This window comes from Thamnophis sirtalis, unplaced genomic scaffold (genome assembly GCF_051295495.1).
Source record: "Thamnophis sirtalis isolate CommonGarterSnake01/CBP01778 unplaced genomic scaffold, rThaSir2_p1.2 scaffold_5, whole genome shotgun sequence".
Lineage (NCBI taxonomy): Eukaryota > Metazoa > Chordata > Lepidosauria > Squamata > Natricidae > Thamnophis > Thamnophis sirtalis.
In genome coordinates this window covers 106,604,789-106,627,476 of record NW_028261385.1, presented here as the reverse complement: position 1 = coordinate 106,627,476, position 22,688 = coordinate 106,604,789, and the positions used below count along the sequence as shown (strand labels likewise).

Below are 22,688 nucleotides of genomic sequence, written 5' to 3'. Positions count from 1 at the left end.
ACAGCAGGTGGCAGCACCCGGTTGATCCTGGCTGGAAGCTGAACAGGGATGCATGGAGAAAACCTGCAGGAAATTCCACTACAGTATTGTGCATTTGACCTCTCTTCTTTTTTGTTTTACCATCTGCACACTTCTTAAAAACTCAGTCCTGCTATTGCTCAACCTATTTTTACATTTCTCTTAACCCACTCACGTCCTACTATATAACAGAGCAGACCTATGTATGTTGCCCAGCCTAACATCATCCTGCACTTCCTGAATTTTGCTCACTGATTCTTCTTGTATTCTTTCAGTCAGAAGCCTGCCAAACACTATTCCAGGTACATGTAACAAATGAATCTAGCTGTAGTTTTTGCACTCATCTGCTTTGTATAGAGAAACAACCTTGGTCTTCCTTCTGATATCATGCCACATTGCCACAAGTTCAATCAAAGCTGAGTTTTACTTCACGTTCGATGTGAGCTAGAATTTCTTATGCAGAAGCTATCTTACAAGCCAATGCATTGTTGCCCTTATCCTGCCACCTAATATGTACACATGGCTGTTGTCAAACACAGATACTATAGTTGAGAATGAGTGGCTACTGAATGAATGTGGATTGAGCACAGGGGTGAGTGACCTGTAGGAGAGAGGCTGGTTGATATGCATTAGTTGTGCAGAGAAAATGAAGAGGATTAAATTGCAAAATAGTTAACTGATTGAAGAGTGCAGAGATCAAGAAAAAGGGGAATGACTAAAAAGTCATCACATTAAGACATTACTCAGAAAAACAATAACACAGACCAGAAAACATACAGTCCAGCAAACAGATACCCCAGATAAGTGGGGATTAACACCAAATGATGAAGCAGAACACAATTGCATAATCAAGGACCTATTAAGGAGGGCAACTGAACTGTATATAAACAAGGAACAAACCCCACAATCACCTGCACTGATGATGTTACCTAGTCAGGTAATGAAACAATTGCAAGCTAACAGTCAAGCTTAGAGAGACCAAGGACATCACAGTTCAGTCCTGAGCTACATCCCGGTACATTCTATTTTATATACCTCTCTTGTGTGTCCTCTTTTATTTGTTTTTTTCTCTTGTCAAAAAGCATTAATCTTTTTCGTAGGAAAGTTCTTTCAATTCGTTAATGATTTTGATTGCCCCTTTCTGCAGTTTGTCCATTGTTAAAATGTCCTTTTTGAGGTTGTCAGAAAAAAACCTGCTTTAGTAAACATTACCACCACTATTCAAAACAGCAAAATTTCCATTATGTTCACCATCTTTACGATGCCTTTCCTATAGGAATTTTCTGAAATGTATTTCCTTATCTGACCTTTTTTCTCCTTTTTCCTCACTGTTGTGCACCTTCCAATTTATTTAATGTCCATTCTGAATAATGGATGTAGCTACCTTCCTTTTGGAATGACAATGATGTAGAATGCCATATTGGCCAAAATCCAAGAGATTTTGGTCCTCTCTCCAAAAAGGGGACTCTCACTGTAGCTGTATATAGCAGGTCATCAGTTTTCTCTGACAAATCCCTAACTTTTGGCTTATTTCAACCAAACCAGAGGTGCTCCAAAATAAGTTGAACCCAGCTAGGAGTTTAAATAGAGCCAGACTCTGCTATTATTTCCCAAAATATACCTCCGGTTGATTATTGTTTGATCTAATGCTTTAATCAGTGAAACTTAATCAACTGCTTTATCATTTCCTATAAGACTGTCAGGAAAGTGGATTTAACTAATAGGTAATTTTTTGTTTCACCAGCTGGAACACTGAAATTAGGATAACTTAATAACATAGGATAATATTTAAACTAACTATGAATTTTATTTGCAATCCTATATGTGTATTTATTACATTCCAGTGTTCTTCCTCTTTACCCCCCAAAAATTTCTTCTGTATACTCCAAAATTCTCACTGAAATCTTCCTTGGCCAGAAAGTTCTACAGCTACCTTTAAAGCTTTTAGGGTATTCATAAGGTTTTCTAAGTTTGGCATTTCTGGGTTTGCGCAGGAAAATCTCATGCATTTTTTTCAAGTTTTGCCCTTTAGTGATGGAGGGTGGGAGAGCCCCTAGCAGAAGGATCTTCCCTGGATATGTCAGAAGATTCCGTTTGATTGGTGTCTATTAGCTGTCATTTTTTTAAAATGAGAATTTATCAGTAGGCATGGTTGCTTCCCTTCCAATATATTACAGTTGAATTAACATAGTTTTTTTCTTACTACCCATAGGTATCTAGATTGTTAACATAGAATATAAGGTTAAAAATATGAGTCAGTTCATTACCATGTGAAAAACAGGCACCTAGGTCAATAGATTTGAGTTTTTTACATGCTGTGGGTGGAGGAAAGGAGACGATTTGTTCCTGATCTACCAGGGAAAATACTAAGAATAGAAATTAAGTAGGAGGTATCTAAGTGACATGGTCAAAAAAAGTCAAGATGGTGACTACAACAATGTGGTTGAAGTTCCGTCTTTTTTTTTAATACATATCGCACTAATTCCTAAGACCAGTTGCAGGTGTTTTAAATTAATTACTCTCCAGAACTATTAAGAATGTGATCAGAACTTTGATATCCCTGTACAGTATTTAGCATATTCTGAGTGGCCATCGGTAAACTAAGTATCTCTAAGTTGATGTCATGTGAGTAATTGTAACAGTTTGTTGACTTGCAAAATAGTCTTTTGTTTAAAAATCCATGGTATAGGTTTTTGGAATAGTGTAAATTGGAGTAAAATTGGCCTTTGATTATACTAGTGGCATATTATCCTAAATGAATCTAAACTGACTGAAATACATTATTTTATTGGTAACAAGCCATTATATGAAAGCTTATGTGAAAGCCACAATAGTAGATATCAGTAATTATGGGTTTATCTAGTAACAACTGTGGCACATGAAATATTGTGATTTGTAGTATAAATGATACGGTCCTTGCATTGTTGAGTGAAATTGATAAAACAAAAAAAAAAGACACATGATGTGCCTGTGAAACTAAGAGAAAGGGGAAGGATATAATAAATTTGAATGAAGGTAGCTTGGTTGTGGGGAATTAATGAACACAATTACAGAATTCACTGTGAATTGCAAATAAAATGTATATAAGAAAAAATGAACCTGTATCATTTACTTTGCTGTTCATATGACAATAAGAATTCATAGGTTAGTGATAGTGTAATGGTAGAATCGGGGGTTAGTTTGGGGAAAAATTTAGCAACTTTCTAAATAAGTGCAGTCCTGAGGAAAAGGTATTAATGCTAGGTGATATGAATGGATGGCTGAGATGAAATAACGTAGAAGTGTTTAGGTCATTTGGAGTTCTAAGAAAACATGAGAGGTGATTGGCTTAAAAAGGCCTATTTGTGATTTCCGAGGAGGAAATGACAGTCTGAAGGTGGCTTTGAAAAAAGTGGAGCCAACATTCATAGCAGAACGAACAACTGGTGAGTACACTGGCTCTTTGATATTTCCGCTTCAAAGAAAGAACTCGAGATCACCTGCAAGTCCTCCAGACATCTGCTCCCCTCAAGGAGACCAAGACAGCAATGTCTGGTGGGTTGAGAACCCTGGAAAACAAGAAAAGAGTAATCTTGCTCAAGCCATAGTTGGCAGTTTGAAAGGACACTAAGATTACATATTACCTTTCTAATCATTTTCAGAAATTGTTTAATTGTTTTTTAGCTATTAGGGACCTTTGAGATCAAACAGATTTTACACATCAGATCAGTTTTCCTAAGATCCTTAGCAAAATAGGTTTTAACTACAAGTTCAAGAATTATATAAAATGGGAAGGGTGAATAATCAGCAAAAGGTGAATTAAACTTTAATTTTAGAAAGTTAATGAACTAAGTGGACTAAGCACAAATGAAATACGATTTTGGAATTAATTATAAAGAATTCTTCCCATAGGAAAATGTTTTTGTTTTAATTTCTTTTTCAAAAGTGAATTTTCAGGATAAGTAAAACTTTAAAAATTGGATACTAGAGGGAACTAAAATTACAATTAAAGAAGAAATCTCAAATTCAACTTACAATTACAGAATGAAACAAAATTAACTTTGGAGACATTGTCAGGTATTTTTGAACCATGTATGAGAAGTTAATTTTAAGAGTGTCATTATAGACTGTGTTTAATAAGATATTATGGAAGGTTTTGCTTGAAAGAATTGAGACTGATTTGAAAGTGGATTTAAAGATGACAGGCTACAAGAATGAGATGGTAAAAGATCTTACACTGGACATACAAAAGAACAATCGATTGTCGTAATTTGTTATTTGTAAATCCATTTTAATTAAGAGAAACCCTGGATATTTTTCCTATGGATTTACAAAAGAGGTTTGTTAAAAGTTTTACAGAACTTTGTGAGAAGGGACAAAGAAAAAAAATGAAATCAAGTTCCACAACATTATTCGAAGGGACTAAAGGTCAAGATCATTAGAAGTAAAATGAAGGAAGAAGAATCAAATGGTTTACAAAAGCTGTCTTCTGGGGTGTTTGATGAGTTCCTGGTCTAGCCTACTAGCACTTCCTGGTAATTTCTATCTAATTACTAACTAGATCCAACTCTGTTTAGCTTTTGGGGGATATCAATCAAAATCAGGTAGTTGCTACCATCTGCTAAGAGCCAAGGTGGCGCAGTGGTTAAAGAGCAGCACTGCAGGCTACTGCTAGATCAGCAGGTCAGCGGTTCAAATCTCACCGGCTCAGGGTTGACTCAGCCTTCCATCCTTCCGAGGTGGGTAAAATGAGGACCCAGATTGTTGGGGGCAATATGCTGACTCTCTGTAAACCGCTTAGAGAGGCCTGATAGGCCTATGAAGCGGTATATAAGTCTACTGCTATTGCTATTGCTATTGCTGCTACAACATAGGTGGATCACATATATATGTTCCCCCATTACCAACAAAATGTGAGTGAACAAGGCATGATATATCCATACTCAATATCCCCAAATGGTTGTCTTTTAGGTAGTATCAGCCAAAAGGCACCATGCCACGATTCCATCTTTCTTTCCTTAATGAATTTTCTTTGGTAAAAAATAGTTGTAGGAAACATGAAAAACTGAGTGATGGAAAATAACATTTTTACCTTCATAAAATTCTAATTGCACATTAAAAGCATCATCTGGAAGTACTTCAACTGTGAATACAACACTAGACAAATCCCTTCTTCTCTTTCCCCTGAATTAACTACTACCCTCTGGGGATAGATCTGGCATAAAAATAAACTTTGAATATATGAACCCAGACAAGTTCAGCTGTTTATAGTGTCTTTCTTTCAGTTTTTGGCACTAGCTCTGTTTACGTTTGCATCTGTGATGGAATAATGATAAAAGATAGCTGTCAAAGATCTAATGAAATCCTGCTTTCATCATTCTCTGTTGATGATGATGTCCATTTCTTTCTTGAACATTTTTATGTCTCCCATTAGCCCTCCTCATCTGTAATGTATGGATGACAATGCTTTCCAAGAGACCCACTGTAAGAACTGTTGTGGTATTATGTGTGAGCTACTGGTTTCTAGAAGTCAACAATGACTTGATGGCCCATAATCAATCAATCAATCAACATTGGAATGCATAATAAATACTTTCATGATCACTGCAAGTGATTCCTCTTTTCACATTTAATGCACTTCATTGGTAGGTAAGGTTAGCTAAGGGTGATTCTTCCCAGTTTGTCCTGCTAAGATTTACTAAGCACTTGATGACAGCACTCTCTTATATACCTTTGTGGTGTGTCCTGTAGTTTTTAGGGGCACTAATTCCCAGCTAAGTACATATCGGTTTGTAGCCTGAATCACTTTAATAGCACAAAAACATGATTAATTAACATTAAAACAAAAACCAGACACATGTGACATTTCATATATATTTATATATATATGGAATATACCTTCCATATATAAATATATATTCCTTCTCACCGCACCCGATTTTTTCTCTCTCACAATGAGTGGAGCTAAGAAAGGTGTGAAATGGATAGTGCTAACAACACTGCCAAAGATAGAGAGCAGAGAAAGAGTGCCCTCAGTTAACTAGGGTGGTCTGGGCTAAAGTTGTCCACTGAGAGCAGGATGCCATTGTGCTCTCCAGCTGTGACGTTTTTCTACCCTATCACTACTATTCTCCCCTCCATATCAGGTTCCCTTATGGCATAACTCCTATCCTCTTGGGAGTATCAAGAAAAAACACGGGAGCCTAAATTTTGAGTTCTGGGATTTCCTTAAAAATCCACAGCAGAGCTATTGCCTTTGGTGCCATTGTATAGGATGACTTCCTGCAAGGGTTGTGCCCCATGAGCTCCCATGATCCATTTGCTAGGCCCCTGTTCTCCAGCACAGAGGTATAGACTTTCGCCATCAGTCAATGAACACTGTTGGTTCCTATCAGAGCCTTCTAGTTCGGCGCCATTTAGGGAATGGTGCCTCTCACGCTGTACTGTGAATGGGACGCGTGAGTGGCGTGGGGTGCTGTGAGGGGAGGGCACCGGTGTTTCATCAATAAAGGTTGTAATCTCATCGCGGAAGAAGCAAGCACTGGAGCCAGGTCCCCGAGCCATTCCGGTTTGTAGAAACTGCCGAAGTGTAGTGAACTCATCCTCAGGGTAACGTCGACGGGGATGGTAGCTACGGAACTCTGGAGGCAGAAAACTGGATGGTCCTCCATGTTTGTGTGGAGGAGCCACCCGAATGTCATCAGATGAGGACCACTTGTGAAGGAAGGAAGGAGTCGAACGATGGGAGGAAAATATATTGGTTTCATCGTGAGACATCCTCCGGGAGATAGGAACCTGAAAGGAAAGTCAGTGGACAAACAGCAGCTGAAGAATATAGATTGTTCTCCATTGATAGAAATGTCCAATAGCTTAAACATTTTAGGAGTCTAAATGAAAGAAAGAAATCTGAACCACTTAGCATATTCCTCTCTTCTCTTTATATAACAAGTCCCAGATGGTTCACGGGCAGATTTCAAAAGGAATACATGGTAAAGTGTTTAAAGTAATTAAGTTTGAATTGTCTTTAATCAAATGTTAATAGTATGAAACTGAAAAGATTCTCAAGAATTTGTTAATCATTCCAATGCCTTACCACTAATTGGCTAGAACGCCTCATGCAAAGATCAGGTTTACTTTTTTCCTGTGCAGTTAAGACTGCTAGAATATCTCTTTTCTCAGCATGCAAAAGCCATCTCAAGATGGAGAAGATCAGAGAAGGCTGCTGTCAGATATATTTGCTTTGAAATGTATGGTTATTTGAATTTCCTAATTGTTCTTTGTTTATGTGACAATCTGCTCATAATGCCGTTTTACAAAAAAATGTAATTCCCTCCCTCCCTCCCTCCCTCTCTCTCTCTCTTCTATACATGCTTTCTTATACTATGTATTTGTGGAAATGGGGGAAATTCACTAATGATATTTTTATTCAAGGGCTTCATTTTTCAATTTGTATTTTCAAGGAATTTTAGAAAAATCCAGATGGGGGTTCTTTGGTGTTTTCTCAGATACCCCTTTTCTCGGTATAAAATTCAATTATAAAAGGAAAGCTTGAATAGCCAGTATATCCACGTTACTCTGGAATGTTAATCTTTCAATATGTTCAATAATTAGAGGAGCAGCTCCCCAGTTCAACTCGGCTTAAGTAGAGGGAATAAAGTTTCTACTGTATCTCCATGCAGTGCTACATCAACCTCCAAATTGTTTTTCTCCCATGATGTTTTCTAAACACACAAACATGAATTATTGCATATAGCTCAGATGCTTGGAGGAAAATTGTGCCATATTCCTACAAGAGATGTAGAAACAGATGGGAGGTTGTATGGATTACACAGTATGAATTTTAAAAAGCTCTATATTTAAATGTCCCCCCCCCCACTCCAGATGATTGTGAAAATACAGCCTAATTAACACATAGCAGTTTGGCATCTACCTGGCAATACTCTTTGTTTAGTTAGTTACTAGCCCCCTTATGAAAACAACTAGCTTAGAAAACAGGTGAACTATGTACATTCATCAAACTAATAAGTTTAAATGCCTCTGTATTCTCAGAAATAATAAAGACCCATTTAGCTATTAGCATGTCTCTAATTATGAAGTCGATTACAGAATAAGAATTGGAAGGGACCTCAGAGGTCATTCAGTCCAACCTCCTGCTCAAGCAGGATTTCCATACAAATGGTTATCCATTGTCTTCCTAAAAAGCCTCCAGTAAATTGTAGAATCAAAAGCAGAATCCAGTTTTAGAGTTCAAGATCGATGCTGTGTAATTTGAAATTCTACTTAGAAAAGAAGATCTTCAGTTCAACTCTAGCCATAACATCTATTAAGTGTCTTTGGGCCAGTCTCTCAATCCAATTTATTAGCTTACCGTACAAAGGACAGTGAGTTGTTGCAATACAGTACTTTGAATCTAAGAGAACATGATTAGGTGACACTGACCATGGACTGACTCAGTCTAATAGAAAACCATATGCATATATTTAGAAGTGTAATTTGTGTATCAGGTTTCTGATACACAATAGAGCCGTAGTGGCAAGTGGTAAGAATACAGTACTGCAGGCTAATTCACTGCTCACTTCAGGAGTTCAATTCTGAGCAGCTCAAAGTTGACTCAGACTTCCATTCTTCTAAGGTCAGTAAAATGAGAACCCAGTTTGTTGGGGGCAATATGCTGACTCTGTAAACCGCTTAAAGAGGTAAAACACTGTGAAGAGGTATATAAGTGCTTTTGCTATTGCTATTCTATCCTGTTCTTTGTTTATGCACTCATGGTAGCATACAAAGTAATCCCTTTTCCTACTTTGCTCCACAATAGCAATTGTCAAGTAGACTGGGCTGAGACCACCTGTTCCAAAATCATCCAGTGACTTCCATAGTTGCAGATGGACTAGAATCTGCAGTTCGGTATCTTTACTAAAAACGCTGGTTCTTTATTCATATGGTAGTTGCAACCAATTATCACTCAGAGCAGGCAGCTTACCTGCAAATAATGTAAACTGTCATGAGGCAACAGCATATGGTGTACCGGCAGCAGCTTAGCATCTCTAGGATCCTGCTTCATGGCTGTAGCACCATTGGCATTGAATCGCACCTTGCAGATCCTCCCATCTCCATAGTCATCACCAGGGCCATCTATATAGGAGAACAGAAGAGCTTAAAAAACCCCTTCAGTCTCCCCTTTACCATAGAGAAAACACATCTGCACATTGGCATGGCAGGGTATCTTTAAAATCATTGTGGCTCACTTCTCTTTCCCCTCCTCAATGCTATTTTATTTACTTTTGTATTTTATATTTTATAAGTTAATAAAAATGTTTTTTAAGTCATTGAGGCTATGATATGTTGTTGGTTTCTAAAAAATATTTTACCCACCTAGGATTCTAAGTCTATATTGTGCTGTACTAGTCCTGCACTTCACAGTACAGACCTGCTTTTGTTAATAGCTTGCAATAAATAGCCCATAATATGTTCCTATCTCATTTTTAGTGCTGTTAAAAGGTATGCTATGTATGCAAGAGAGATTTATTTATTTATTTATTTATTTATTTATTTATTTATTTATTTATTTATTTATTTATTTATTTATTTATTAGACACATTTATATGCTGCCCAGTCCCAAAGAACTCCGGGTGGCTTACAAAAATAAAGAGAAAAAAACACATAATGAAACACATAACGAAAGAAACAGTTTAAAAACAGCAACACCTCATACATTCATTCTAATCGGGGCTGGACCTCAACAGTGAGGTCAACAGCCCCAGGCCTGCCAGAACAGCCAAGTTTTTACAGCTTTCCTGAAGGCCATGAAAGTGGGTATGGTTCGGATCTCCGGGGGTAGCTGGTTCCAGAGAGTCGGAGCAGCCACAGAGAAGGCTCTCCTCCGAGGGGCCGCCAGCCGACACTGTCTGGCTGACGGCATCTGAGGGAAGCCCAATCTGTGGGATCTTACTGGCCGCTGGGAGGTATGTGGCAGCAGGCGGTCTCAAAGGTACCCTAGCCCTAAGCCATGTGGGGCTTTAAAGGTGATAACCAACACCTTGAATTGTGTCCGGAGACACAATGAGGTTGCTGAGAAACCTAAGCAATAAACAAGCTGGATTATGTTCAATTCCTTGATTTCCTGTTTAAATGGCCCTTCTTGGGTAGAACAATTGGAGTTAATTCTTGTCTCATTTGGTGCAAATGTGAATTTATTTTTCTACTAGGATTTCTATAATTTTACTGGATGTCCAAATCCAGTCTAAGAACTGATTTTGGAAGATGCCTATAAGGTCAGCATTATTTCTAACCTTTAATCAGCACAAGCAACTCAGCAGTTTGGGGAAGGATCATGGGATGAAGCTTCAGACAAAGACATAGGCCTACAATGTCCTAATCTGGTAAAGTAAAGGTAAAGGTTCCCCTCGCACATATGTGCTAGCCGTTCCTGACTCTAGGAGGCGGTGCTCATCTCCGTTTCAAAGCCAAAGAGCCAGCGCTGCCTGAAGACGTTTTCATGATCATGTGGCCGGCATGACTAAATGCCAAAGGCGCATGGAACGCTGTTACCTTCCCACCAAAATAGTCCCTATTTTTCTACTTGTATTTTTACATGCTTTCGAACTGCTAGGTTGGCAGAAGCTGGGACAAGTAACGGGAGCTCACTCCGTTACCCGGTACTAGGGATTCAAACCGCCGAACTGTCAATCTTTCTGACCAACAAGCTGAGTGTTTTAGCCACTAAGCCACCATGTCCCATCCTAATCTGGTACTGATCTATTAAGAACAGCAGAAATGGAGAGACAGCATTTCTGCCTCCAGACTTATAGTAATCTAGTATTTGTTTAAGTGTATACAACTAATAAATGTTGTTAAGAGCAAGATAGTTGCTCTTAAGATAGTTGAGTCAGTATACAACTATCTGCATGGTATGTGCTGGGCGGGGGGAAATGAAATAAGGGTTATGTGATTAGAATCACATTCTCAGAGTTTGTAGGTCTGCATATATTCTCCCCTTATTAGAGAGATTGTCAGGGAGGGAAGACAATTTTTAGGTAGGCTTTCTCCTCCAGGACACAAACCCAGCTACCACGTATGCAGTGGCAAAATTCTGTGTTGTTGCAATGTCCACAAGAAAAAAATTGGTTACAGAAGTATAGTTGTCATCGTGTACCAATTATTTGGACATATCTCTAACAATTTCTGGACCATTGTTTTTACTCCCATATGTATCGACTTTTCACCCATGTAAACCAGAGAGTGACCTGAACAATTTGAGAACATGTATGTTATTATCCACTTTTAATGTCAGTACTTTTAAATATGTTGTAAAAAATAATGTATATTGCTGGTCTTTGACCGTAATAAAGATTTATACTATACTAGAATCACATTCTAGATTAGAACTCTAAAGTTAGTTATTGAAAAAGCACATGTGTAAATTTGATCTTTCAGATATTTTACCTGAATATTAGCTGATGTCATCTGATCAATTGATTTTCTACAATTTGATTTCAGTAACATGTTGTCATATATTTTAACATTGAGAATGCCACAAATGGCAATACTGTCTTTTAAATTTCATCTTGGTACTTGACTTTATAATTGCAGAAACAGATTGGCTTCCAGGCTTCTAGGAATAAGGATTTACTCTTTAGACCTACTGCCTTCCTTTCCCTGTCTTGGATATGGAAATGGCAGGATTGGATAGGAAATTGATTGCGCATATCATGCTGAAGGGATTGAGTATAAAGATTCCAAAAACTCTTGCAAACTGTTAATAACATGTTAATGTAGCCCTCATCCTTAAAACTAAGGGAAAGTAAGGAACTTTTTTATTTTCCTCTGTGGAAAACATTGCAATTTTAGGAATTATTTAAGGTGCCACTCTGTGAGAATTAATACAGACACATAAACACCATCTAAAATATGCAAATTTGCAACAGATAAAAAGATAGCTGCTCCTCTGATGAATCTCCTGACAGGATACCTAATTCTGGTTGCTGATCTCACACTTCACACCTTTGAAGCTTGTGATTATTCCCCGCCCCTCTTCACAGTATGAGGCTTCCTCAATATATCATACAAAGACTGAAGTGGGTAGGTTGCTCACCGTCTTCCCCATCATCTTCTGACATTATTGCTACACATTGTTCCCAGACAGTCCGGACATCTGCCCGGTAACGTTCACAAGACCAGATGAATGATGGGAGTAGCAGCGTCTGCACCATGGAGCACCAGAGCACTGCCAGCACCATCCAGGTGGGAGCAGTGTCATAGCGTAGGCTGAAGAAGCTGACCACCTAAAACAAGGAGAGATAAGAGTTGGCATGAGTAAAATTCCACAGTTGGCTCCCTGTTCATGGTAGAACACTCCAGAGACTATCAGAAAATTTCTCAGACAGCTAAAACAGGAATGCTACTCATGTTCTTTTAACTTTCAGAGTACTGATAGGCTTTGCAAATGGAATATTCTCAAAAAAACCAATCAGCTGAATCAGTGAAAACATAGCTAAACATAAACATGTATTGTGGCAAATGCAACCACCCTCAGCACACTTTTTAAATTATTGCCTGTTTTCTACTCCAGCATTACAAGGGACGGGAAACGCTCGCAAATACTTTTTGGTGAACAGCTTCCTAATGGCTAGTTCACCATATGCAGAAGCTGAAATTGTATGTCTGGAAAATAATTTCAGTATGTGCTGGCTATTGTCTTACAACACATTACAGAATTTTAATTATTTTTGTAAAGAAAATAATTCTAATTATTGCTATCATCAAGTAAACAGCAAGAGCTGATCAAGTGACATCAGCAAAGGGCCAGCATACCGTAATTGCCTTACAGAAAATCCTAATAGCTCAGTTACTCTGGTCATACTCAGTTACTTTTCTGCATTCTTTCTTTATGAAAGAAGTCTGCAGTTTTGATTTGTTCTGCTGGATTTAATCATTATCTCTATGGAGAAAATACTGTTTTCCCTATAGCATTTATATAGCAATATGTTGGTTATTGTGAAAATTAAACAAGTATGTGTTATTATCTCAAATGATGTATGGCACATGATTGCACAGATGTTACAACCACCAGATAATTCTTGTGACCTCACGGATCAGTGCCTAAAAATAATCTCCATGGATATCTATACCCTAAAAAATGCTATTGATATTTTTAAGAAATATTTTATATTATTCTAAAATTCCAATTAACAGTAGATCCATTTAGTAATGTTTCCTGTAAAGTTTCCTGCCATTTTTCTTTAATTATTGGCAACTCTGTTTTGCTGGATGAGAAAAACAAAATCAGTAACTGTGCATTGTGAATGAAAATTCAAGAGATACATTGAAATTGACAATTGCAATATGTTTTATTCTTAAGAAGGAAGACCTTAACTTATTTCTATTCACTGAAACATTGAGTGGTAAAGGAATTCTGTGTTGTGTTTTTTTAAAAGTGATCTGTAAAACCATGGCATAAAAAAAACCAATTCAGGTTTGTCTTGAAAATGAGGGGGCGGGGGCAAAAAACCCATAAATGTAAAGGGTTATCTTTGCTCTATCCCTTGACTGTCTGGAATTTCTGAAAAAATGACAAGGAGTATTTGGAGATAATTGCAGGGATTTTCTACTATGACTGAGACATACATGTAAAAAACAACTCGTGCATTTAAAAAAAGTTCAAAAAATAAAATTATAAAGCACTTATTAAAACATTTAATTTAGAATTCAGCCACACCTCAAAGCATCTTAAAGCAAATGATACTACATCCATGCAGTCTCCTTAGCAATATAGCAGAAGTGGATTTCTATAGTTTTCTTCTGGGTTTTCTTTTACTTCTCCGTCTAACCAACAATCTTGGCATCGCCAGGCGCTACCTCTGGCCAAATATTTATCTTCTGCCATCTGTCAAGGTTGGCTGAGTGCTGCCACCTGCTCAGATTTGTTTCACATTAACATTAGGATTTAGAATAGAGGAATTTCATTATTCCTATTGTTAAATAATTGCTGATCTAGCACATGTCAATCAGGTGGTCTAGCAATAAATATGGACTTTTATCTAGCCCTGGTTTCTTGGACATATAGAAATAAACAGCTCTCAAGATTCAAACATTTTTGTCCAGCATGAATGAAACCATCAAACATGCAGTGATATATCTCAAAAGGGATATACATATACATACAATGGATTATTAAGATATACTCAGCACTGCTGAGAGACCAGAATGGCATTAAGGACATTAAGACAGTTTAAGTACTTACTCCCACCCCCACCCCAAATGTCCTAGAATACCTGTATTTCCTTTCTATCCACCCATGACATCTATTTACTTTTATAATGAAAAACAAATTACTACACCCAGAACACAATTTTGATTAGAGCAGCCATCCTTGATGCCAGATGATGTGTCTTCCATGGACAAGACACCTGGGTACCACATGTGGTCCCAGAGTCCCCAAAGCCTTGAGTGAAATCCCCAGTTTTCTCCAGAGATGGCCACCAATTATAATTTTTAACAAGACAGAAAAATGTATCAAAAATTTTATTAATTTGCAGTGTTACTCCTGGCATACTCTTCAAAGCCATCCATGTATTACATAGCCATCCATCACCATCACCCCACCCTACTTGGTGTATAGGTTCCTTTTGAAATACTATTAAGGCGTTTGGTATTTCCTTAGTGTAGTGCATGGTTAGGAACTAGGCCTAAGGACACAATCTATGACTGATATACACAGTCCCTGAAGACTATAAATGAATCAATAAATCAACCTATTTATCTTTCTTTCTTTATTTATTTTCTTTCTTTCTTTTCTTTCCCATCTATCTCCCTCATCCAGGGGCTCTAGGAGGTATACAATTTTTGCCAGGAATGGCTAATTTTAAAGAGATAATGAAAAATGACAGATCTGAAATATACTTCAAAAGCTTCTTATTACCATTCTATTTCAGAATGTCAAATGTCTTTATTTCAGGAAATGTCTTTGTATATGCAAGTTTAACAAACTGCTTTGTTAAAGTGATTTTGGTTGTGTCAGTCCTAACAGAAATTAAGGATTCACAGCTGGATTTATGCCTTCTAGAGATCCTCCAAAACAACAGGTCAAAAATAGGAAGGGATATTTCTTACCAAAATGGGTACACCAGTCAGCGTGTCATACAAAAAAACAATTGCGCTGATGAGATTGGTCATCTGCATGGAAGTCTTAGCAGATTCAGATCCATCCAGTGAAGATCTTCTTTTGCCTCTGACATCCTCTACTACAATGGCTGGCACATTGAAAGTGTTGTGAACTGAAGAAGGACAAGAAGAGGATTCTTCTGTTCTTTGGTGATGGCATCTATGATGCCTTTGGTGTGCCCACAAGGTCTGGTAGAAAGTAATACCCACACACACCAAGCCCATGACTATGCCTCCAAGAAGAAGCAAGCTGAAGCACACACCAAATCCTAGGCCGATCTTACTGACAATAAACTGGCAACCACTGGCATAATAACGTTCTCCATTGTTATGCCAGCCAATGGATGGCAACGTAGAAAGGATGAAGGAGACCATCCAGATGCCCATCACAGCATGCAGAGCCTGCTTCTTGGCATTGCTCAGCCGATAGTTGACTGGCCACCTTACCATCCACATACGATGATAAGATAAAGAGGCCACGGTGAAACATGTGGCCAAGGCCAACGTATAATATGTAGAGACAAAGACCTTACAAATGCTTTCGTTCCAGTCGTAGTCAGAAGATTCACGTCGCAGCTGCACCACTGCATAAGTTGTAAGTGGCACTGCAGCCATGAGAATGTGTGTCCCTGCCAGGAAGCAGAGCAGGAGCTCCAGGGGCTTGTGCTTCTGTTGCTTCGCTGTGATGCTCAAGATTATCCAGGAGTTGGCTAACAGCGCAAGAAGCCCACAAGCCAGCCACCAAAGTGAGTTAGTGTGCAGAGTAGCTTTGGACAGTTCCTCCATGGAGCTGCTGTCGCCTCCACGATTCATTGTGCAGCCTCCTTCCTGGGATATGAATCCACACAGAAGAGAGAACCCAATGATTACTTCCTCCTTCCTCCTATCTCCTAAACAGGAGAGGGGTGCAGAAAAAGTCTAGCTATTGCCATGAGTGCATATAATGTCTTTCTTCACTCTTCGTTGTTCTTTTCACCTACATCCCTTGCACTTTTAAAATTACTGTACATTGTTCCGATCCGTATGTTTCTCGGACATGGTTCTGATTCATCTCTTTTTTCTTTTGATTATTTTCTCTCTCTTTTTTTAAGAAAAATATTTTTATTCCAGAAAAATGAATTGTATAGAGCAAAAGCTAGGCCCTGACAATACAAAGCTGAATTGCTCTTATTTGCTGTGAAGACACTGCTTTGTTTTCAAGGAAAGTTAGCATCTTCAGTGAATTGTAGGATTCCTATATTTTCTTAAAAGAAAAGACCACTATTAGTGAACAGCTTCTATATAAGGATATTAACTTATGTCTGTCCAACATGGTTTTTTGGGGAAAAATATAAGGTCCCTTGATGTTACATGTATTAAATTACTGATCTGTATAATTGCTGATTTACTATAGGCTTCGATAATAGTTTTTGGGCGTGTTATATATTTGTGCTATTCATTTTATCATTCAGATTACTGCTAAAATTTCCTTTAAAAAATTAAGCTGCCACCAAATGTGTCAATGAATAGTGCATCTTAAGAAAACTAAGTAAATAAACGATAAAGATTTTTTTCCCTGTTGCCATCTTTTCTTCTGTTGCTGCCTTGCTTTCTCTGTCTTCAAAAATTAACTTCTGTCCGTAATCTCATTTGACGTTGCCTCTCCAAGATGAATTAATGTTGTTAATTGTTAAATAAAAATTAAAGGGTTCTTGCGGGACAGGGTTGGAAGAGTTCACTTGGAAGCAGGATGAAAGTCTTGGCTTTTAAAAGACATGACTGAGCTGTTGAATGACCACACATGACCAACTTCCTTTGCTTTTCTGCCAGGCACTTGGGCTGGCTATCCACCAAACCTTGTCCTCTGGTCTGGAATCCATAGATACCCAATCAACAACTGCAGGAAAGGTTTTAATTTCCCCAAGTTCCTTAGCCATTTAGAATTTATAGAATCAGTTGTACTGTAAAAAGAAGAAAAAAGGGAAAATGTAAAAAAAGCACAAGAAGATACCCTTTTCCTGTCTATTCTCCTGCCCTCACAGAAACCATTCCTAGTCATCCACCCACACAAATGAGTAGGTAATGGAGAAGAAAAACTATTGTGTCACAACACTGGATCAATACAACACTGAAGCCTACAGACTGAATTCAGTCACATGTCATGGCATAAGGATCTATTGTAATCTGCTTTTTGCACCCCAGGAAAATTCAAACAAAAACAGTTTTGTGAAAGCTTCTAGTGAAGAGGAAAAGCATCCTAACTTCTATTTCTTAAGTAATTCTCTCAATCTTCTCCTAGAGTCTGATAAGGCCCAACTATTCTTCTGCCTACTGTAAGGCAAGGCAAGCTAGTAATAGAATAACAGAGTTGGAAGGGACCTTGGAGGTCTTCTAGTCCAACCCCCTGCTCAGGCAGGAAACCCTATACCATTTCAGACAAATGGTTGGCCAATCTCTTTTTAAAAACATCCAGTGTTGGAGCATTCACAACTTCTGGAGGTAAGTTGTTGCAGTGATTAATTGTTCTAACTGCCAGGAAATTTCTCCTTAGTTCTACCTTGCTTCTCTCCTTGATTAGTAGATTTTATGGGTAATGAAGAGTGGCAATATGCAGTTTTGGTTCATCTATTGCAGTGTTCTGTAAAGTCCTGTGCAAGCCTCTTTAAAATGCCCAGATTAACAGGATTCAGCTAAGAGAACGTTTTGGTCACTTGTGTCCCATTTTAATGCACATAAATGCAGAGAGGAAACTGAGCAATATAACAATCTTGGATGAGGACAGCAATGTCTCCCATGGATTAAACCAGGAGCAAGCAATAGAACTGAAGGGAAAAACATTTTTCCAAGGATCTATCTATCTGGTGATCAATATTTTTTAGAAAACCATGTTTTAAATGCTCAGGAATCAGGGAGGAGCAGTTAACTCAGAAGTCTCCAGTCTTGGCAACTTTTAAGATTTGTGGACTTTAACTCCCAGAATTTCCCTCAGCACAACTGACTGAGGAATTCTGGGAATTAAAGTCCAAAAGCCTTAAAGTTGCCAAATTTGGAGATCCCTGAATTAACTGTTCATCTCTGACTCCTGGATATTTAAATGATTAAAGTTGCTAATCATATAAAATGAAAGAGAGGTTTGGGGTTGCAAAAAGATTCAAAGGCCTCTTTCTAAAATTGAATGGGTTTTTAAGATACATTCTGTGTATTGTAAATGCAAAGTGATAAACACTGAAGCAAAGTATCAAAATTTCACTTATATATTAACAGAATCTAATCTTGCAACGAGAATCTTGAAGTCATGGTAGGTAGGTCAAATGAAAAGATCAATGAAATGTTAAAAGTGATTTCATGCTAACTAGGAAAAGACAAATTATGAAATTGCCAACAGATAATGTAAATAATGAAAGTCTGCTTAGTATAGTTTTATTACTATGTCTCAACTACAGCAATGATTGAATATGGTACAAAAAGGCAACCGAAACAAATTAAAGGGCTAGGATATCTCTGCTACAGAGAAAGATTTCATTGATTTCGGTTTTCTAAAGAGATGTGACAGAAGTATATGATATCATGTATGATATAAAAATGTGCATAGATAAATATCTGTATCTTTCTAAATATTATTAGCTGGAGACAGCTAGGCTCAATAGTAGGAAACTCTTTTAAAAACGAAAATCTGAATGTGATGATAGCCTTTAATCTAACATTTTTTTTAAAAAAAGTAGCTAGACAAATTGAATGAATATTTAATATTGTTTCTGTCCTGTCCTGAAGGCAGAATGCTTTAAATATTAGCTGCTGGGGAGTGACTGTGAAAAGAGAGCTATCACCTTCCTGCTTTTTTTAATGAGCATCCTGGAAGCATCTAGTTGACCTTTATTTTTCATCTTAAAACCTACTTACCGCCAGTAAAATTGGCCTGCAGAGCAGTTGGCAATACAAAACAAAAAAACAAAATTACAATTACAATGTTGGCTAATCCACAAAACACAATTTAAAATCCACAAATATTAGGTAATATAACACCTTCAGGTATAACTATCTGATTAACAATTTGAAAAGCGAAGTCCTAAGGGGGAAGTTTCTTATAACAAACCAGGAAGGGAGTTGTCCAAACTTTAAGAGGGAAGAAATTCTAGAAATATGGCGCCCACCACTGAGGAGGTCTTGACTGTGGTTATTTTCAATCTGATTTTAATCTGGAAATTAATGGACAATCAATGGGTTTTGCCAGAGCAAACTTCATACAGTATACTTATGCTGTGAAACTCCTGACTAAAGTCTTGCCACCATATTCTGGATCTGCTACAATTTCTGAATTTCCTAGAGTACATTGTAATAATCTAACTGAAGATAAACAATTAATGGATAGGAACCAGATGAGATCAGGAAGGGATAAAGATATTTAAGCCTGACGGACTTCAACTCCCAGAATTCCCCAGTCAGCAAAGATGGCTGGGGAATTCTGGAGGTTTAAAGTTGCCAAGGTTGGAGACCCTGGATATAGAGAACAAATAAACATAGCTGCTATAGGTGCTCTTCATCACCGCACTGACGAAGGTAAGGAAGTTCAAACAGCACTCCCCCAAATTACATACTGAGTTTCCTTGACCCCCGAAATAAGTGTTTGGCCTTATTTTTGGGGAGATATTATTATTTTTCAGGTGCAGGAGTCGGCAAGCATGGTCACCTCATGGCTGCTGCTGTGTTGCAACATTTTTGGGGAAGGCTTATTTTTGGGGGAGGGATTTTTTAGTGCATGCGCTCAAAAGTCCGACTGGGCTTATTATTTGAGGTGGTCTTATTTTCAGGAAAACAGGGTACATGAAATAGCACTATATACACAGACAGGTTTCCAGAAAAATCCAGTGGTGGTGGTCTCTCCTAGGATCATTAGAATGCTCTGTCTTAAGCACTTGAATATCATTGTCATAGATTATCCCCATGCATTTGCTGGTGGAGAAGAACTTTAAGCTGCTGCAGAACAACTCTTTCTTTCAATAAAAGAGAATATATGTAGCTCAGGGTTGAAATGAGGGGTCCTTGGTGCTCTCTAAGCTTGGTTGTTTTCTTGAAGACATTTCACTACGTAGTCTGCAATAAAACAACCAAGCTCAGGGAGCACAAAGGACCCTTCAACTCTTCCTTCCTCCTTACTTTTGAAGCTAATGCAACCTGCCTCCCAACTGATGTTTGTGACCACACACTTGGTTCTGCCAAGTCATTTATTCCCCAAGTAGCAGAAGCTACTTCAATTGAAACTTTCATTTCATAAATTCTCAGTGCCCACATGCTGTTCCTATCCTAAGCTCCCACCATGATGATGCTACTATTTCTCAAGCCTGCTGATCGCTCTCATTCCAGCTCAGTTCTTGCAAGCTGCATTCTGTCTTAGGTATTGCCCACAATTAGGTATCTGTCCTATTTATTTATTGGATGGAAAACATCCTTCAACTAAATGATTTCCCTGACCTTAATGTTTTTCATTCAGGACATGGACTGGAATAAGAAAGAAGGGAATAGAGACACTTTCCTAGGGCTATAGTTTTGTTGGATCCCTCTCCCTCCCTCTCCCTCCTCTCTGTCTCTCTTTCTCTGTCTCTGTCTCTCCTCTCCAAATTTGTTTTCCCCAAAATAGATAGCAATCCATTTACAATCTATCATGCAAATAGACATGAATTTAAGAATTACAACATGAACTGCTGGTAATCAAACATCTTAAAGGTTAATTTTAAATGCTACCTTCAATCTACTTGCTGGTCTTCATTACTATTGCTACCAGTAATATTTGGTCAGGAGCTCTGCTGGATCAGGCCTAGTTCCTCTAGGAAGCATTCAGTCTTGCACAACGGCCCACCAAATGGATCTCAGGAGCCTGCAAACAGAAGATGTAAACAACCTCCCTTTGCATTGCTACTTGTGTGTTCCTAATTAGTATCATACAAGCAATAACTTCTCTCCCCTTGTATTACCTGGATGGATAACTTTTCCAATTATTATGGGTCCAGCATCAGACCACTTTCAAGTGTCATTAAGGTCTATATTTAGCATGGGTAGCCCATGCATCTGCTATTCACATGTAATGCCAATAAAGATATGGGTTATCTTTAGTTCTAGGGCTATTTTGCACAGTCTTCCAAAACAACAAAGCTTTCATTAAATACAGATTTACAAGAGTAGCTATTACTTTTTTCCTGCTGATGTTTCCTACAACTTGGACAACATTGTTACATGCCCTAGTTCTCCTGCCTTTTCCACCTTCATGTATGGGATATATGGTTGCCGCATAGTTTCCAGGAAGCCTTCTGCCGGCGATTACCCGCCCCATGCTTCCTGTTAAATGCCACCTCCCACTATCCTAGCTGTATTTCCAGATGGGAACTTTTTTGTGACTAGGGAAACAAGTCGCTCACAGGCTTCTGACTGAAAGGGAAGATGCAGGAAGATGAGGGGGAACAAGTCAGAGAGATGGGGAGGGTGGAGATGAACAAGGGAGCTTAATAAGGTTAGACTCGAGGCCTGCTGCTCCTCTTCATCCCCTAGTCTTAGGAAAAGGAAGGCAGCAAAAATGAAAAGGTTCCTCCCCTCAATTTCCCATTCCACAATGCCTTAGCCTTTGATCTTGCCCTTAAGCAAAGTGCAACTGCCTCTGGCCTCCAAGAAGTTGCTATGGCACTAGGCCTGGGCAGAGGGAGGTCTGGGCTGAGAGAAAATTGAAGGGGGGAGTCCCCCCCTTCCCCCGCTTTTTTTGCCCTTTCCTGCAGACCAGGAGCTCTGAGGTGGAGCAAAGAAGGGAGCCAAGCCAGGGCAACAAGGAGGAAGGTTAAGTTAGGGACAGAGGAGGTTCGACTCCTTATGGCAGACAGTCGGTTTGCTCGGTAGGGCTAGAGAGGATCAAGTCAAGAGCGTGGCTTGGGCAGGCAGGGCAGAAGAAAAGGCCCCCCCAGCAGCCAAGAATGCCAAGGCGAGCGGGAGGAGACAGTCGCCATGCACAGACCGCTGCGCCGGTCAAGGCCATCGTACCGCCACCACCAGCCGCTGCCCCTTCCCGCGTTTAGCCTGGCTCGGCGAGGCTGGAAGAAAACAGGCAGCCGAGCGAAGGGACCCATCTTACCTCTTGCCGCTGCTGCTGCCATGGCGACCGGAGCATCCTTTGCTTCTTCTGCTACCGCCGCCGGGAGCAGCTCTCTCGTTTGCTCTCCGCGCCGCCTGCCGCTGTCCGCCTCCCACCCCGAAGCGACGGCAGCCACGTCAGGGCACGGCGAGCGAGCGAGAGGTAGCCCGCGGCAGCCGGCGGGAGGACAGCAGCGGGCGAGCAAAGGCAGCTGGGACTCTCCCCCAGCGACGGAGACGGGAAAGGGCGCTCACCCACCGGCGGCGGCAGCGGCGGCGGCTTTAATGGCTGCGGCCCGGCCCCACCGCCTCTGCCAGTGCGTGCGCGCCTGTCCCCTTCTTCCGCGTCCCTCCTCCCCGCCGTCTCCCCCAGGAGGTGGCAGCTTTCCTGCCGTTTTGGGCTGCTCGGGGATTTGGTCCCTTCGGGACGAAAGAAGGGGAA

At 39.3% G+C, this 22,688-nt stretch overlaps 1 protein-coding gene across 3 annotated transcripts; it reads right to left on the bottom strand.

Annotated features, from left to right (window-relative positions):
- Positions 1 to 4,863: 4,863 nt before the first annotated feature.
- Positions 4,864 to 22,493, bottom strand: GPR162 (G protein-coupled receptor 162). Of its 3 annotated transcripts, XM_014062143.2 has the most exons (7): positions 22,248 to 22,493; positions 20,876 to 21,008; positions 19,037 to 19,052; positions 15,107 to 17,097; positions 12,090 to 12,279; positions 8,978 to 9,129; positions 4,864 to 6,792 (listed from the first exon to the last, which is right to left on the bottom strand). In XM_014062143.2, exons 4-7 carry the CDS (start codon positions 15,968 to 15,970, stop codon positions 6,226 to 6,228), a joined length of 1,773 nt encoding a protein of 590 aa, XP_013917618.1. In that variant the 5' UTR covers positions 15,971 to 17,097; positions 19,037 to 19,052; positions 20,876 to 21,008; positions 22,248 to 22,493; the 3' UTR covers positions 4,864 to 6,225. The 3 variants fall into 3 exon arrangements, with proteins under 3 accessions (XP_013917618.1, XP_013917620.1, XP_013917619.1); XM_014062145.2 differs by lacking the exon at positions 19,037 to 19,052; XM_014062144.2 differs by lacking the exons at positions 19,037 to 19,052; positions 20,876 to 21,008.
- Positions 22,494 to 22,688: the final 195 nt, after the last annotated feature.

Excerpts from the sequence above, each read along its gene's own strand:
- GPR162 (XM_014062143.2), bottom strand. The coding sequence starts at position 15,970 with ATGAATCGTGGAGGCGACAGCAGCTCCATGGAGGAACTGTCCAAAGCT. Across the intron at positions 12,280-15,106 it reads TGACTGGTGTACCCATTTTG|GTGGTCAGCTTCTTCAGCCT; the intron begins GTAAGAAATATC and ends TCCTTGTTTTAG. Across the intron at positions 9,130-12,089 it reads AGAAGATGATGGGGAAGACG|ATGGCCCTGGTGATGACTAT; the intron begins GTGAGCAACCTA and ends TCTCCTATATAG.